At 41.3% G+C, this 17,158-nt stretch overlaps 1 protein-coding gene across 2 annotated transcripts in view; it reads left to right on the forward strand.

Moving 5' to 3' along the window:
* The window catches only part of zrsr2 (zinc finger (CCCH type), RNA-binding motif and serine/arginine rich 2), a 66,924-nt gene that overhangs the window by 30,423 nt on the left and 19,343 nt on the right, over nt 1-17,158 (forward strand). For both annotated transcript variants that reach the window (XM_059967700.1, XM_059967701.1), the window contains exons 5-7: nt 10,930-11,016; nt 12,361-12,399; nt 14,353-14,468. In XM_059967700.1, the coding sequence (XP_059823683.1) occupies nt 10,930-11,016; nt 12,361-12,399; nt 14,353-14,468 (242 nt within the window). The remainder of the gene's footprint in view (nt 1-10,929; nt 11,017-12,360; nt 12,400-14,352; nt 14,469-17,158) is intronic.

The raw sequence follows: 17,158 nt of genomic DNA on the forward strand, positions 1-17,158 counted from the left end.
AAGTGTATTTCATAACGGTATTTGTTGTGGGTTTGATACTGTTGGCGGGCGCGAGGCATTAACTCGATTCTCACAGCACCTGCGTGTACGGGAGGTGGGTTGGAGAGTGGCTGGATCTCCTTTTTTCCCCTAGACATATACCAGCCTGTGGGTAAGGGTTACATAAGTTTCCCTCTAAATCAACTTAATGATCTACAGATTTCACTATTGTCTGAAGGTCTTGTCAGGTATGGCCCTTTAAGCGGACGAAGGTTCATTGCCATGGCTGGAAGCTAGGCAGGAGGGGAGAACTCCAAGCCAGGCTGAAACGCAGAAGTATGAGGTCTCCTTTACCCAGCATCTTGCTAGCAAATGTGCAGTTGTTGGAAAGCAAAATTGACGATCTGAGGGTGAGATTGCTCGATTGAATAGAAATGAGGGACTGTTGTACTCCGTCTTACCGAGCTTGGCTGTCTCCCAGCATACTAAACACAGTGGTCAAACTGGAAGACTTAATCGGTTTTCCATGTGGACTGAAATGCTGATTTGGAAAAGACATTTCATTGCTTTTGTTATGGTTATTATTCTGTAAATTTATTGACTATGTCCACTAGAAAATTAATCTCAGGGTACTTTGATAATAAAATTTACTTTGAACTTTACCAAAAGGACCAAACTGCTGGTTTGGAAAAGACGAAAGGTGGAGGTGAATGTTTCATGATAAACTCTCGGTGGTCTTCGATATGGCAGCTTTGTTCCCCAGACATCGTTCACCTCGTGGTCAAATGCTGTGTGTTCTCCTTACCTAGGGAGCTCTCCATAATCCTGATCACAGATTGCGTACCACCACTGGCCAACTATAATCAAGCGCTTGAGATGGCTTGATGCTGTCTACAAGCAAATGGTCCATCCAGGTGCATTTCAAATCTCTTTGGGAACTTCAACCAGGCATATGTGACGAAACCTCTGCTCAATTACCATCAGCATACAATTTGTAGCACTAGAGGTCCCAAAACACTAGACGCTATTATACTAAGATAAGAAATGTCTATCATTGCGGGGTAAATCTGATCACTTGGCTGCCCTCCTGCAGACAGGCAGAGAGTAAAGAGCAAAGCTCCAGAGATGGGGGACAGCCAAGAGGTGGTTGCGGGAGGCAGAGAAGCAGCTGTGGGATTGCATCGTGTCAGTGGACTGGGCCGTGTTCCAGAGCTCATCTGTGAATTGGAATGAATATACTATGGTTGTAACAGCTTTTAATAAAATAGTTGTAGATGAGTGTGCCCTACAAAATCATTCGGTCTTCCCTTATTAGAAACTCTGGATGAACCATGGGATCCACAATCTGCTGAGAGCCAGATCAGAGGCATTCAAGTCTGCTGACCAGGAAGTTAGAAGAGGTCCAGCTACGATATCCAGAAAGCCATCTTGGGGGTGAAGTGGCAATTCTAGACTAAACTTGAATCAATGAAGGATGCTCAGTGGTTGTGGCAGGGTTTAAATACCATCACCTCTTATAAATCAACAGGACTTCTTCCAGATGCTTGTTTTGACCATCAAAACATTGGGGAACCACCATGAACTCCCACAGCCCCCATCCTATGACTGAAATCCCATGATTTCAGACAGGCCAACATGCAAGCAGTGTTCAGGAGGGTATACCCACAAAAAATGTCTGGCCTAAATTGGGTTCATGGCCAGGACCTGTTCTAATCAACTGGTTGGAGTGTTCACTGAGCAAACACGAGGAAATCTGCAGATGCTGGAAATTCAAGCAACACACACAAAATGCTGGTGGAACACAGCAGGCCAGGCAGCATCTATACGGAGAAGCACTGTCGACATTTCGGGCTGAGACTACAGCTACAGCTACTACAGCTCATCATTTCCTCAAACATAATCAATAAGCTCCTAGACCTTGGCTTCTGTACTTGACCAAATGGATCCTCCTTTTTATCACTTGCAGACCTCAGTCAATTTAGATTGGCAACATGATCCATCAACACAGGTGCACCACAAGACCATAAGACAAAGGAGCAGAAGTTGGCCATTCGGCCTATCGAATCTGCTCCGCCATTTCATCATGAGCTGATGCAATCTCCCCTTTAGTCCCATTCCTCTGCCTTCTCACCATAAACTTTGATGCCCTGACGACTCACATACCTATCAATCTCTGCCTTAAATATACCCAATGACTTGGCCTCCACTGCCGCCCATGGCAACAAATTCCATAGATTCACCACCCTCTGGCTAAAAAAATTTTTTCGTATCTCTGTTCTGAATGGGTGCCCTGCAATCCTCAAGTCATGTCCTCTTGTACTAGACTCCCCCACCATGGGAAACAACTTTGCCACATCCACCCTCTCCATGCCTTTCAACATCCGAAATGTTTCTATGAGGTCCCCCCTCATACTTCTAAACTCCAAGGAGTACAGTCGAAGAGCCGTCAAACGTTCCTCATATGTTAACCCTCTCATTCCCAGAATCATTCTAGTGAATCTTCTCTGAACCCTCTCCAATGTCAGCACATCCTTTCTTAAATAAGGAGCCCAAAACTGCACACAGTATTCCAAGTGAGGTCTTACCAGCGTCTTAGAGCCTCAACATCACATCCCTGCTCCTGTACTCTATTCCTCTAGAAATGAATGCCAACATTGTATTCGCCTTCTTCACCACCAACTCAACCTGGAGGTTAACCTTAAGGGTATCCTGCACGAGGACTCCCAAGTCCCGTTGCATCTCAGAACTTTGAATTCTCTCCCTATTTAAATAATAATCTGCCCGTTTATTTCTTCTACCAAAGTGCATGACTTTCCGACATTGTAATTCATTTGCCATTTCTTTGCCCATTCCCCCAATCTATCCAAGTCTCTCTACAGACTCTGTTTCCTCAGCACTGCCAGCCCCTCCACCTATCTTTGTATCATCAGCAAAATTAGCCACAAAGCCATCTATTCCATAATCCAAATCGTTGATATACAACGTAAAAAGAAGCGGCCCCAACACGGACCCCTGTGGGACACCACTGGTAACTGGCAGCGAACCAGAATGGGATCCCTTTATTCCCACTCTCTGTTTCCTGCCAATCAACCAATGCTGTATCCACGTATGTAACTTTCTTGTAGTTCCATGGGCTCTTATCTTGTTTAACAACCTCATGTGCAGCACCTTGTCAAAGGCCTTTTGAAAGTCCAAATACACAACATCCACTGCATCTCTCTTGTCTAGCCTACTTGTAATTTCCCCAAAATATTGCATTTGGTTTGTCAGGCTGGATTTTTCCTTAAGGAAACGATGCTGAGTTCTGCCTATTTTGTCATATGCCAAGATGTACAAAAGAGCTGGATGAACTCAGCAGGTCGGGCAGCATGCGTTGAAAGAAGCAGTCAACTTTTCGTGTCGAAACCCTTCGTCAGGACTAGAGGAGGGGGCAGGGGCCCTATAAAGAAGGTGGGGAGGGTGGAAAACCAATCAGAGGAAAGATCAAGGGGTGGGGGAGGGGATAGGCAGGAGAGGTGAAGAAGGAATCTAAGGAGAAAGCACTATGGGTAGGAGAAGAAGGCAGAATCATGAGAGGTGATAGGCAGCTAGAAGAGGAGACAGTAGAGGTGGGATGGGGAAGGGAGAGGGAGGAGATTACTGGAAGTTGGAGAATTCAATGTTCATACCAAGGGGCTGGAGACTACCCAGACGGTATGTGAGATGTTGTTCCTCCAACCGAAGTTTGGCCTCATCATGGCAGTAGAGGAGGCCATGTATGGACATATCTGAATGGGAATGTGAAGGAGAGTTGAAGTGAGTGGCAACCGGGAGATCCTGTCTGTTGTGGCGGACGACGAAGGTCGTAGGTTGTAGGTGCTCGACGAAGTGGTCCCCCAAATGATCCCTGTGAAAAGCAGAGAGGGAAAGATGTCCTTAGTGGTGGGGTCCTGTTGAAGGTGCTGGAAGTTGCGGAGGATAATATGCTGGATCCGGAGGCTGGTGGGGTGATAGGTGAGGTCAAGGGGTACACTGTCCCTGTTGTGGTGGCGGGAGGATGGGGTGAGGGCTGAAGTGCAGGAAATGGAGGAGATGCGGGTGAGGGCATCATTGATGATGGCAGAAGGGAAACCAAGATTCTTAAAGAAATTGGACATTTGGGTTGTCCTGGAATGGAAAGAACTTGGAGCAGATGTGGCAGAGACAGAGGAACTGGGAATAGAATTTTTGCATTTGGCAGGGTGGGAAGAGCTATAATCAAGGTAATTATGGGGTTTATAGAAGATGTCAGTGGACAGTCTATCTCCAGAGATAGAGATTGAAAAAGCGGAGAGAAGTGTCTTGAGATGGACCAAGTGAATTTGAGGGCTGGGTGAAAGTTAGAGGCAAAGTCAATAAAATTGACAAGCTCAGCATGGGTGCAGGAAGCAGCACCAATGTAGTCATCAGTGTATCGAAGGAAAAGTTGGGGAGCAGTACCAGTATAGATTTGGAGCATAGACATTTCCACATAACCTATGAAGAGGCAGGCGTAGCTGGGGCCCATGCAAGTGCCCATAGCTACAACCTTGATCTGGAGAAAGTGGGAAGAGCCGAAAGAGAAGTTATTATGTGTGAGTACCAGTTCCGCCAACCTGAGGAGTGTGGTGGTGTTGGGGAACTGGTGAGGTCTATTGTCCAGAAAGTAGCAGAGGGCTTTGAGGCCTTCTGGATGGGGAATTGAAGTGAGTAAGGATTGGACATCCATTGTGAAGTGGTCGGGATCGGGGAACTGGAAGTTATTGAAGAGGTGGAGGGCATGGGATGTTTCCCGGATGTAGGTAGGGAGTGACTGAACTATGGGTGACAAAATGGAGTCGAGGTAGGCAGATACATGTTCAGTGGGACAGGAGCAAGTGGAAACTATAGGCCTACCAGGACAGTCAGGCTTCTGGATCTTGGGGAGGAGGTAAAAGCGAGCAGTGTGGGGTGTTGGAATTACGAGTTTTTTGGTTGAGGATGGAAGATCTCAGGAGTTGATAAGGGCAGTGATGGTACGGGAGACGATGGTTTGATGTTTTTTGGTGGCGTCCTGTTCCAGGGGTAAGTAAGAGAATTCTCCAACTTCCGGTAATTCCCTCCCTCTCCCTTCCCCATCCCACCTCTACTCTGTCTCCTCTTCCAGCTGTCTAATACCTCTCATGACTCTGCCGCCTTTGACTACCCATAGTGCTTTCTCCTTAGACTCCTTCACCTCTCCTGCCTATCCCCTCCCTGCTTCCCCTCCCCCACCCCTTGATCTTTCTTCTGATTGGTTTTCCACCCTCCCCACCTTCTTTATAGGGCCCCTGCCCCCTCCTCCTTTAGTCCTGACGAAGGGTTTCGACCCGAAACATCGACTGCTTCTTTCAACGCATGCTGTCTGACCTGCTGAGTTCATCCAGCTTTTTTGTATGTCTTAATTTGAGCACAGTATCTGCAGTGCACTTTGTGTTTGTCATATGCCACCAGGTACTCCGTAACCTCATCCTTGATAATCGACTCCCAACAACTTCCCAACCACCGATGTCTAGCTAACAGGTCTATCATTTCTTTTTTGCGTCCTTACCCCCTTCTTGAATAGCGGAGTGACATTTGCAATCTTCCAGTCCTCTGGAACCAGGCCAGAATCTATCGACTTTTGAAAGATCATTGCTAATGCCTCGGCAATCTCCACTGCTACTTCCTTCAGAACACGAGGGTGCATTCCATCTGGTCCAGGAGATTTATCTACCCTTAGACTATTCAGCTTCCTGAGTACTTACTCTGTCGTAATTGTGACTGCGTGTTTCTCTTCCCTGACACCCTTGAGTGTCCAGTATACTGTTGATGTCTTCCTCAGTGAAGACTGATGCAAAATACTTGTTCAGTTCCTCTGCCATCTCCTTATCTCTCATTACAATTTCTCCAGCATCATTTTCGATCGGTCCTATATCTACTCTCACCTGCCTTTTACTCTTTATATACTTGAAAAAGTTTTTAGTATCCTCTTTGATATTATTTGCTAGCTTCCTTTCATAGTTCATCTTTTCCCTCTTAATGACCTTCTTAGTTTCCTTTTGTAAGCTTTTAAAAACTTCCCAATCCTGTCTTTCCACTAATTTTTGCTTCCTTGTATGCCCTTCTGCTTTGCTTTTACTTTGACTTCTCTTGTCAGCCATGGTTGCATGCTTTTTCCATTCAAAAATTTCTTCTTCTTTGGAATATATCTGTTTTGCACCTTCCTCACTTATCGCATAAGCTCCAGCCACTGCTGCTCTACTGTCCTTCCTGCTAGTGTCCCTTTCCAGTCAACCTTGGCCAGTTCCCCTCTCATGCCATTGTAACTTCCTTTACTCCACTGAAATACAAGGCCCTGAGCTTTACCCCTACTCTACTCACCTTATGCTTATAGCTGTGTGGCTAAGCACAGCTCCAGTGTCATATTCAAGTGTGCTGATGACACCACTGTTGTAGGCCAAATCAAAGGTGGTGATGAATCAGCATATAGGAGGGAGGATGAAAATCTAGCTGAGTGATGACAAGAACCTCTTACTAAATGTCAGCAAGACCAAGGAGAAGAAAATCAGAGGTTGATGAGCCAGCCCTCATTGGAGGATTAGAGGTGGAGAGGGTCAACAACTTTAAATTCCTCCTTTTTCCTTTATCAATTTTTTATTAGTTAAATAAAAAGTACATATATAAATGAGGAGAATTATCACAAATATCTATATCAATAACAGTTTGAATAAAAGGAAAAGTAAACATTGTCAAGATTAAACAGTATAAACAGTATTAATCTAATAGTATATAATAAAGAGTTAATTGATTCTCCTCTTAACTATAACCATATAACCTTCTAAATCCTTTTGCATCTCCTCAAAGTTAGCCTTTCGCCAATCAAAAATCTCAACCCTGGCTCCAGTCCTATCCTTTTCTTATCCATAAAAAGAAAAAAAGAGAAATTTTTATAATTGAAATGTACAGGAAAAACCCCAAAATACAAAAAAAAACAAAACAAAAGAAAGAAAAAACTGGGCAGCTCAAACTGAGAGTCAAAGCAAAAAAAAAAACAAGGAAAAACTTTCTGATCAAATCCAAAACTTCAAAAAGGTAATTGAAAGGGCCATAAGTCAGAGCATATGAAAATATTGAATAAAAGGCTGCCAGGTTTCCTCAAATTTAGAGGATGTATCAAATGTCTGACGGCTTATTTTCTCTAAACTTAAACAGGACATAATGGAGGTAAGCCAATAAATAACAGTAGGTGGATTAGAATCCTTCCATTTAAGCAAAATGCAATAAAGTTGTAAAAGCTATCATCTGTTGAGCAGAAACAGGGCTATCTTCTGCTTCCGATGGAATGATCCCAAAAATTGCTGTAAAGAACCTAATTGTAGTAAATTAGGTTGTAGGTCCAAACTCAGAACCTTTGATAAAGTTTGAAAGACTTCTTTCCAAAAATTATCTAAATTGATACAAGACCAGAACATATGTGTTAAAGTAGCCAGCTCAATATTACATCTATCACAAATAGGATTAATAGGAAAAAATACGGGCTAATTTGTCCTTTGACATATGCGCCCATTGCACTACCTTGAACTGTATCAAGGAGTGACGGGCACAGGTAGAAGAAGTATTTACCAAATGAAAAATTTTATCCCATTGATTATCTGAAAGTGACTTTAGAAACTCCAATTCCCACGCAGCTTTAATTTTATCATTAGATAACATATGCAAATTCAATAGCCATTTATAAATTATAGCTAACAGTCCTTTTTGAAATGGTTTGACCTGAAAAAGAGTATCAATAATATTGGGTGAGTAAACCAGGGGAAATCTAGCAGTAAATTATGTAGAAAATTCTTAATTTGTAAATATCTAAAAAAGTGTACATTAGATAGGTCATGTTTATCCACTGAGTGAAAGACAGACAATTACCCATGAACAAATCTAAAAAAGTTACAAACATGAGGAAATCTGCAGATGCTGGAAATTCAAACAACACCACATACAAAATGCTTGTGGAACACAGCAGGCCAGGCAGCATCTATAGGGAGAAGCGCTGTCGACATTTCGGGCCGAGACCCTTTGTTAGGACTAACTGAAAGGAAAGATAGTAAGAGATTTGAAAGTAGTGGGGGAGGGGGAAATGTGAAATGATAGGAGAAGACCGGAGGAGGTGGGATGAAGCTAAGAGCTAGAAAGGTGATTGGCGAAAGTGATACAGAGCTGGAGAAGGGAAAGGATCATGGGATGGGAGGCCTCAGGAGAAGTGGGGGGTGGAGGAGCACCAGAGGGAGATGGAGAACAGGCAAACAACTAAATACGTCAGGAATGGGTAAGAAGGGGAGGAGGGGCATTAACAGAAGTTAGAGAAGTCAATGTTCATGCCATCAGGTTGGAGACTACCCAGCCAGTATATAAGGTGTTGTTCCTCCAACCTGAGTTTGGATTCATTTTTGACAATAGAGGAGGCCATGGATAGACATATCAGAATGGGAATGTGACGTGGAATTAAAATGTGTGGCCACTGGGAGATCCTGCTTTTTCTGGCAGACCGAGTGTAAGTGCAGCGAAACGGTCTCCCAGTCTGTGTCAGGTCTCATCAATATATAAAAAGCCACACCGGGATGCAGTATACCACACCAGCTGACTCACAGGTGAAGTGTCGCCTCACCTGGAAGGACTGTCTGGGGCCCTGAATGGTGGTGAGGGAGGAAGTGTAAGGGCAGGTGTAGCACTTGTTCCATTTACAAGGATAAGTGCCAGGAGGGAGATCGGTGAGAAGGGATGGGGGGGGAAACGAGTGGACAAGGGTTAGTCCTGACGAAGGTCTCGGCCCGAAAAGTCGTCAGAGCTTCTTCCTATAGATGCTGCCTGGTCTACTGTGTTCCACGAGCATTTTGTGTGTGTTGTTGTCTAAAAAAGTTACTATTCCTTTGGTTTTCCAAATTGAAAAGGTCTGATCAAAAATTGAAGGTTTAAAAAAATAATTAAAATGGATTTTACTAGAAAGAAAGTTATTAAAGTCAAAGGATCAATGAAATTGAAACCAAATCCTTAATTTATGTTTAATAATAGGATTAAAATCTCAACTACCGATCTTAGAAAGCAAAAAAGAGCTCCCAATAAAGTTTTTCTCCAAATCCACCCATAAGGGTGGAAATATAACAAATGTTAATTGCCCAGTAGTACAATCAAAAGTTTGGCAAAGCCATACCACTGTACTTTTTTAATTTCTGCAATAAAGGTTTACTCAATCTAGGTTTTTATTATTCCAATAAAAAGATAAAATTTTAGAGTCTATTCTATAATCAAAAACAGTTTAGGAACAAAAGAGGGGATTGCTTTGGAATACATATAAAAACTTTGGTAACACTATCATTTTAATAGCATTAATATGGCAAATATCATAGGAGACCATTTAGAAATTACTTGCTGTGTATACTCAATGGAAGAAAGTTATATTTATACAGGTTGTTAAAAATTTTTGGTAATTTTAATACCGAGATAAGTAAAGTGATTTTTAGCAATACTAAAAGGAAATTGGTCATATTGACCAAAATATTTGTTAATAGGAAATAACTCACTTTTATGCAAATTTAATTTATATCCAGAATAACTACCAGATTCAGAAAATATAGATAACAAAGCAGGAATTGATTTCTTAGGATCTGAAATATAAACTAACGTCATTGCATACAATGGAACATATTCCTCAATAATATTATGTCAGAGGACCTGTTCTGGGCCCAGCAGGTAAGCACAATTACGAAGAAAGCACAGCAGCGTCTTTACTTCCTTGGGAGTTTGTGAAGATTCGGCATGACAAGCTTAAACTTTGATGAACTTCTATAAATGAGAGTATATTGACTGGCTGCAACACGGCCTGGTATGGAAACGCCAAGGCCCTTGAATGGAAAATCCTACAAAAAGTAATGAATATAGTCCATGGATAAAGCCCTCCCCACCACTGAGCACATCTACTTGAAACGCTGTCACTGGAAAGCAGCATCCATCATCGGGAACCCCAACATCCAGGCCATGCTCTCTTCTCGCTGCTGCTATCAGGAAGAAGGTACATGAGCCGCAGTACTCACACTACCAGGTTCTGGAACAGTTATTACCCCTCAACTATCAAGTTCCTGAACCAGAGGCTAGAAATTCACTTAACTTCACTCATCCCATCATTAAAATGTTTCCACAATCAATGGACTCACTTTTAAGGATTCTTCATCTCATGTTCTCTGTTTATTGCTTATTTATTAATATTTCTTTCTTTTAGTATCTGCAAATACTGTCTTTTGCACACAGGGTGATGCCCAAGTTGGTGCAGTCTTTGATTCTGTTTGCCCACAAGAAAATGAATGTTAAGGTTGTATATGGTGACAAATATGGACTTTGGTAAAAATTTACTTTGAACTTCAAATGTAGGTAGGCAGTAACTGTTGGCAGTAATTCCAGGCATCAGATCAGCTCCAAAAAGGACTATTAAGTTTTATGAATAGTGTCTTCTTGGGAGGAAGCAATATCTTAATTAAGTGAAGTACTAATCATGCTGTCTCCACAGAGAGGAATGCAATATGCATTCAATCATGAAAGGAGATCTTGCTTTTGTATGTGGAATAATGGTGTCAGTTAGTCACTTTATATTGTCATTCACAGCTTTGTCAGTCTGTTTGTACCAGGAAAAAGATGTTTAAATTATTTCCATTATAGTAAAACTATTCTAGAAATGACAAAATATTCTAGTCCAGGGGTTCTCAACCTTTCCTATGCCAATGGCCAGTACCATTAAGCAAGGGGTCCATGGCCCCCAGGCTGGGAACCCTTGCTCTGGTCAAATTCAAAATTCAAATTTGTATTTAGAAAATGAAAAGTGATGTGTACCTTAAACATGAGATATGTTCATCATTAATGTATGTTTGTGCAATGAGATCTGTCACCAATGTGCTTATTTTCTGTCTCCAGAGGAAAATCCGCGAAGAATGGGAACAGCAGCAGATGAGAGAAAAGGAGGAAGTGGAGCACAAACGTCAGGAGCGAAGAGAACGAGAGGTGATTCCAGCACTTGGAGGATAAATTCACAACATATATATCCTCTTTAAAAAGCATTTTGGGATCTTAACATTTCTGTATTTAGACTTGAAATAGGGCTTTGTGGACAAAGATGATGCAGTACATACTTTTCAAACTGGGTCCTGCCAATGGAATACCTCATGTATCTGAGGGCAGAGTTTAAGTACGTCAAAGTCACTTACGGCATATTTAATAGCAGGATACATTTCAATGCCCTGTTATGATAGTGGTTCCTTAAGTTTTGGAAAGCTTAGAGCCAGAAAGTCTGTTAAATAAAATATAATGAACTGTTAGTCTCCATAGTGAAGAGCTAAACTAGTTAGCTCTGTAAGGTATTTGCTTGGATTGGGTGGATTAAATCTGATAGCAAGTTTAAGTTGCAGTCTGTTAAAATTTAGTTACCTTACTTTAAATAAATGCACCAGGAAGTACTTCAGTTAAGTTTTGTCATTTTTTTGTGCAGCGTGTAATCATAATATTGACACTATTCCATATTTTATTGTGGAGCATGGTTGGTGGATATAGGTCATGATTAAAAGTTGCAAAGATTCCAACGTTTTTCAAGGTTATGCCAATGTAGTCCAAAGAATAAAGTTATAAACCTTAGGAATTTTATAGAAACTGCAATATTCTTTACAATTTTGTTTTTTTGTATCATCATTGTATTTACATAATGAAAATTATCTGGACCAAAACAAACGATATTCCTTAACAGTCTTGTACAAAAGAGCATCCACCGCTCGCTCTTACTAATTCATCAAGATGTATCTTTTTCAAAATACTTAACATGCAATTAGCAATTGTTTCATAGATTCTTTGTTTAAAATGTCACCTTGCCCCGTATAAAATGTAAAAGATTTACCTGTGGAAACATTTTTGTCTCAAACCTTGGTGTTTAATCATGACCAGTTTAGTCAAATCTTGCAGTGTGCTTTATATTAACTGCTGGAGCCAAATTTATGCAGAAGTGGTCTTGTCATATATGCATAAATAAGGGAAATCAATTCATGTTGTGTTTTTGGTATTTTTCAATGGATCTGTGCTGCAATACTGAGCATCTAGCAAATAAGGTCTGAGCTAGTCTTAATACCAGGCACTTAGTAGCAATATGGCTCAACTTTTCTTTGTTTCACTTTTTTTTGGTAAATGGATTTAAATGATAGTCTGTACCATTTCTATTTTCAATTTTGTTGTTTTAAAGTAACGGGTATTTTGGCGGTCAGGAATTCACTTTCTAAAACTCGCAATCTTAACAAGTATAATCAGATATGTAGAAGACATACTGCAGGATTTTTACCAGTACTATGTTTGCACCATTTGTAGGAAGCTGTTCAGAAAATGCTGGATCAGGCGGAAAGTCAGGTACTGTCTGGTTTTTGAACAATTATGCAATTTGAACTGTTATGGAAACTTGTATTTTAAGTTACAATGGAAACTATTTGGTAAAGTCTTATTTATAGCTGAATAGATATTAAAGGATCTAAATCTACACTGAATGACTAGGAGGCATTTGCATTGATCAAAGCACTATCAAACAATCCCACTTTATAGCCCTGCAAGTCATGGCGCTTCAGCTAGTTTAATGATGGTTTGTGTCTCTACAATCATGTCAGGCAGAGACTTCCAAAGTCCTACTACTGTTGGATTCTGGTGTTTAAATCCAATGTTCTTTTAGAAGTCAGGAACAAGGCATAAAACTTGTTACTTCATAATCGTTTTATTAAATGTTGATCGAACAAAGAGAATACCAGAACAATGACAGGGGCTCTTACTACTTGAAGAGGGGATCTAAAGATGGTGCCTAGCATAAAATAGCTACTTTTATACCAAAAAGATAAGAAAATTCTGTAGATAACAATAATCCAATTAGAAAATACTTATTTAATACTGTGGTAAAATTAACCAATGAGAAAATACCAGCTACTTAATGAAAGAATAAAAAAGCTTTAGAGTTATACTTTGTATTGCCACTAGAGGCATATTAAACTTGTGGATATAAAGGCTACTTAAAATACAAGCAGATAATTAATTGTTAAACTGCAAAGAAAGTGACAAAGCAGTTCGATCGAAAAATCGCCCTCTTCAGATCTCCTTAAATCCACCAATTGCTTTAAATCTTTGCCTCCTAGTTGACTCCTCTTCCTAGAGAAATAGGTTACTTATAAGATTATCCGCTTCAACTGAAATCTCTCACAGCTGCCTCCTTTTCTAAATTTAATGTCCGCCAACATTTATTTTAAAGGCCTGTAATGAAAAAGTCATTCGTAGTACCAATGCAAAGTGCACTGCAGGTGCTGTGGTCAAAGCAACACGTACAACATGTTGGAGGAACACAGCAGGTCGGACAGCATCCGTGGAAACGAGCAGTCAACATTTTGGGCTGAGACCCTTCGTCAGGACACGTCAACATCAGTACCTGATGAAGGATCTCGGCCCGAAATGTTGACCGCTTGTTTCAACGGATGCTGTCCGTCCGACCTGCTGAGTTCCTCCAGCGTGTTGTACGTGTTGACACATAGTACCAAGTTTGTCCATAAACCACTTAATAATTGATGGGGTATCTTGAAAGTGTGATTATGGGCAATGCATGGCAAGCTGTCGTTAACACCGATGCAGACATAATAATCACAAGGATACTCAACAACAGGAATAGGCGACTTGGTCTCAAACCTGGACAACAAATCAAAGTGATCACAACTTGTGTCCCAAGCTTCATCTTCTCTTGGCAAGTCATGAATCATACAGAATGGTAACAAGCCCTCAGCCCACTGTGCCATCAAGTACCTGCAGTAGTCCTATTTTATTGGAACTACTGCTTTCTCATTCTGTTTGATTAAATTTTCCATTACTATAACATTCTGCCCTATCTGTAATCTCATTGACTATTTGATGTTCATTGAAACTTAAATTCCTTTATTCATAATAGTGCCTAGGTATTATGCATAACAGAAAGTCGACAGGACCTTGATTTAAACAAGCTTGATTTAAATCATTATCAAGCTGTTGGTTAGGACTTGAACCTGCAACCTTCTGACATGGGTCAGGAGGGCTAGCAGATGGGCTGCTCTATACTGCCAGATGCAAATCATTAAGCTGTGGCCCTGGGACTGAACCTTGAACATCTGTGAAGAAGTAAGAACAGTCATCTTGTGGACCATAACCATAACTTGCTGTTTATTCGTGCCTCTGCTTTCAGTCTGATGACATGCATGTTAATTCTGTCTGTCACTATAATTACCATTATGCTACCTTATTAATTGTTCAAGAATGATCATCCTTAACCTCTTGCATTATTGCTATTTATTTTGCTAAAAGATTGAGAATGGTGGCATGTGGCATAATCCAGAAGCACCAGAAGATTATGGAACAGAAAAGGATAAGTCATATTGTCCATTCTTTCTTAAGACTGGGTCTTGCAGATTTGGTGATAGGTGAGTAAAATGTTTCTTGTGCTTCTGAAGTCAGTATAAGGTAGCAGAGCATGGAAACAGATTGTACAGTTTACTCGTTCATGCCAACCACAGCATCCTCCCTACTAGGTCAGTTGCCTGCATTATGCCCGTAGCCCTCCAAATCCCCTCTCCTTCATGTACCTATCCAAATGCCTCGTAATATTGCAGTTATACCCACCTCAACCACTTCGTTTAGCAACTCATTAAAATACTTTCTACCCTCTGTAAAGATGTTACCTCTTGTGTTTCTAAAGTCTTGCTCATCTTGTGCCCTCTAGATTTGTACTTCTCAAGCTTGGAAGGAAGACTATGGCGGTCGACCTTTATGATTCTTAAAAACTGCTACGAGGACATATTTTGTTCTGCGCTCCAGCATGACTAACCTCTCTCCATTACTTGGACCCTCTAGTCCAGGCAGCTTTCTTGTAAATCTCTTTTGCATCTTCTCCAGCTTGATAATGTCTTACCTATAACAGGATGACAAAAACTGTACACGATACTCCAAATGCACCCTCACCAATGACTTGTACAGTATAACTGCAACATAATGTCTGTACTCCTAAACTTGATGCTCTGACTGATGAATGCCAGCTTGCTAAACCATTTTGTCACCACCTTGTCTGCTAGTGCTGCCATTTTCATTGCTGGCTGCTCTTGTACTCCCAGGTCCATTTGTTCCACAACACTGGACGGTGCTCTGCCATTCATCCTACTGTTTACTGTCCAAAATGCATCTTCTTACACTTAACCAAAGTTGAAAGCCATTTGCCATTCCTCAGCCCATTCGTTAATTGATAAAGATCTCTTTATAATTCTTTGCTTTACTATCAACAAGATCCTCTAATTCAGAATAACAGAAGTCTTACATGTTAAAAGGACTAGCTAGGCTGGATGTGGAAAGGATGTTTTCTCTGGTGGGGGTATCCAGGACTAGAGGGCACAGCCTCAATATTGAGGTTCTACCTTTTAGAACAGAGGTAAGGAGGAATATTTTTAGCCAGAAAGTAGTGAATCTGTAGAATGTTCTGCCACAGACTGCAGTGGAGGCCAGGTCTATGGGTATATTCAATATTTGATAGGTTTCAATGAATTCCCTCCCCCATTCAAAAGTTCATTTGTTATCAAATCATGCATCTATATAACTTGAAATTTGTATTCTGCAGATAGCCACAAAAACAAAGAATGTGAAAGTCATTCAGAAATGTCAAACCCACTCTCTTTCACAAAAAAAGGGATCATAATCATCACCCCCCCTCCCTACTCAAAATAGAACAGGAACATCAACCCCCAAAAAAACAACCCCTCCCCCACACAAAAACTAACAGAACATCAACACCCCCAAGCGCCTTCCCCTCGCACAACAAAATGGAACCGGGACAGGCGATTTATAATAAAACAATATAAAAACCATAAGTCTGGAAGAAGCCCACAGTTCATAAACACAGTAGTGCAATCCATAAACGCAGAAACATGATACAGTACCATCCTCCGGTATCACCAACATTCATCAAAAGAGAGGCATACCCGCCTGTCATAGCGAGCCACACAGCCATAGGCCACTCACAGACTCCTCCTCCAGTAGCAATCTAAAGGCAGGCAGTCACCACTGAAACTCTCGCTGCCACATTTGCCTCAATGTCTCAATCTGCATCGATGCTTTAATTGGCGATTAACGGATGCTGTAAACAGTGAAATGGAGTCGAACATCAGCTCATTCCCCACCTCGAAGTTTCTTCGCATCGAGGCCATCCAAGTATGCGCTTGCTTCGCGGAATCTTCTCAGAGACAGCAAAGTGTTGCGTCAATCAAATGGTCTCCAACCTATAATTGCAGGCTCAAACGCTTAACATTCTTCTAAACTCCAGCAAGTACAGGCTCAGGAGCCATCAAACACTCCTCATACATTAACCTTTTCATTCCAGAATCATTTTCATCAGCCTCCTCCAGACCCTCTCCAATGCCAGCACATCTTTCCTTAGATAAGGGACCCAAACTAATCACAATACTACAAGCGTGATCTGACTAATACCTAGGCATCACATCCTTGCTGTTATCTACTCCTCTCGAAATGAATGATAACATTGCAATTATTTTCCTTAACCACTAGGGAATCCTGCATGACAACTCCCAAGACCCTTTTTACCTGATTTTTGAATTTTCTCTGTGTTTAGAGAACCACCTTTATTCCTTCTACCAAAATGCATGACCGTACACTTCACTGCACTTTCTGACCTGCCTGGCTTCACCTATCACCTTCCAGCTATCTTCCTTCCCCACCGTTCACCTTTTTATTCTGGTGTCTTCCCCCTTCCTTTCCAGTAGTGGCTTGAAACTTTGACTGTTAGTTCATTTTCATGGATGCTGCCTGAACACTGAGTTCCTCCAGCATTTTTGGTGTTTTACCTGTCAAAGGTCTTCTGAAAATCCAAGTAAACAATGGTTTCTTAAGGAAACCATGATGACTTTGGCTGATTTTATCATGTGCCCCCAAGTACTCTGAAACATCATTCTTAATAGTAGACTCCAACATTTTTCCAACCACTGCAGTTGGACTAAATGGCCTGTAATTTCTTCCTCTTTCCTCCTCCTTAGAGTGCAGTGACATTATTAATTTTCCAGTTCCAAAATACTAATGCCTCCACAATCTCTTCAGCTGCTTCTTTCAAAAC

Source organism: Hypanus sabinus, chromosome 4 (assembly GCF_030144855.1).
Source record: "Hypanus sabinus isolate sHypSab1 chromosome 4, sHypSab1.hap1, whole genome shotgun sequence".
NCBI lineage: Eukaryota > Metazoa > Chordata > Chondrichthyes > Myliobatiformes > Dasyatidae > Hypanus > Hypanus sabinus.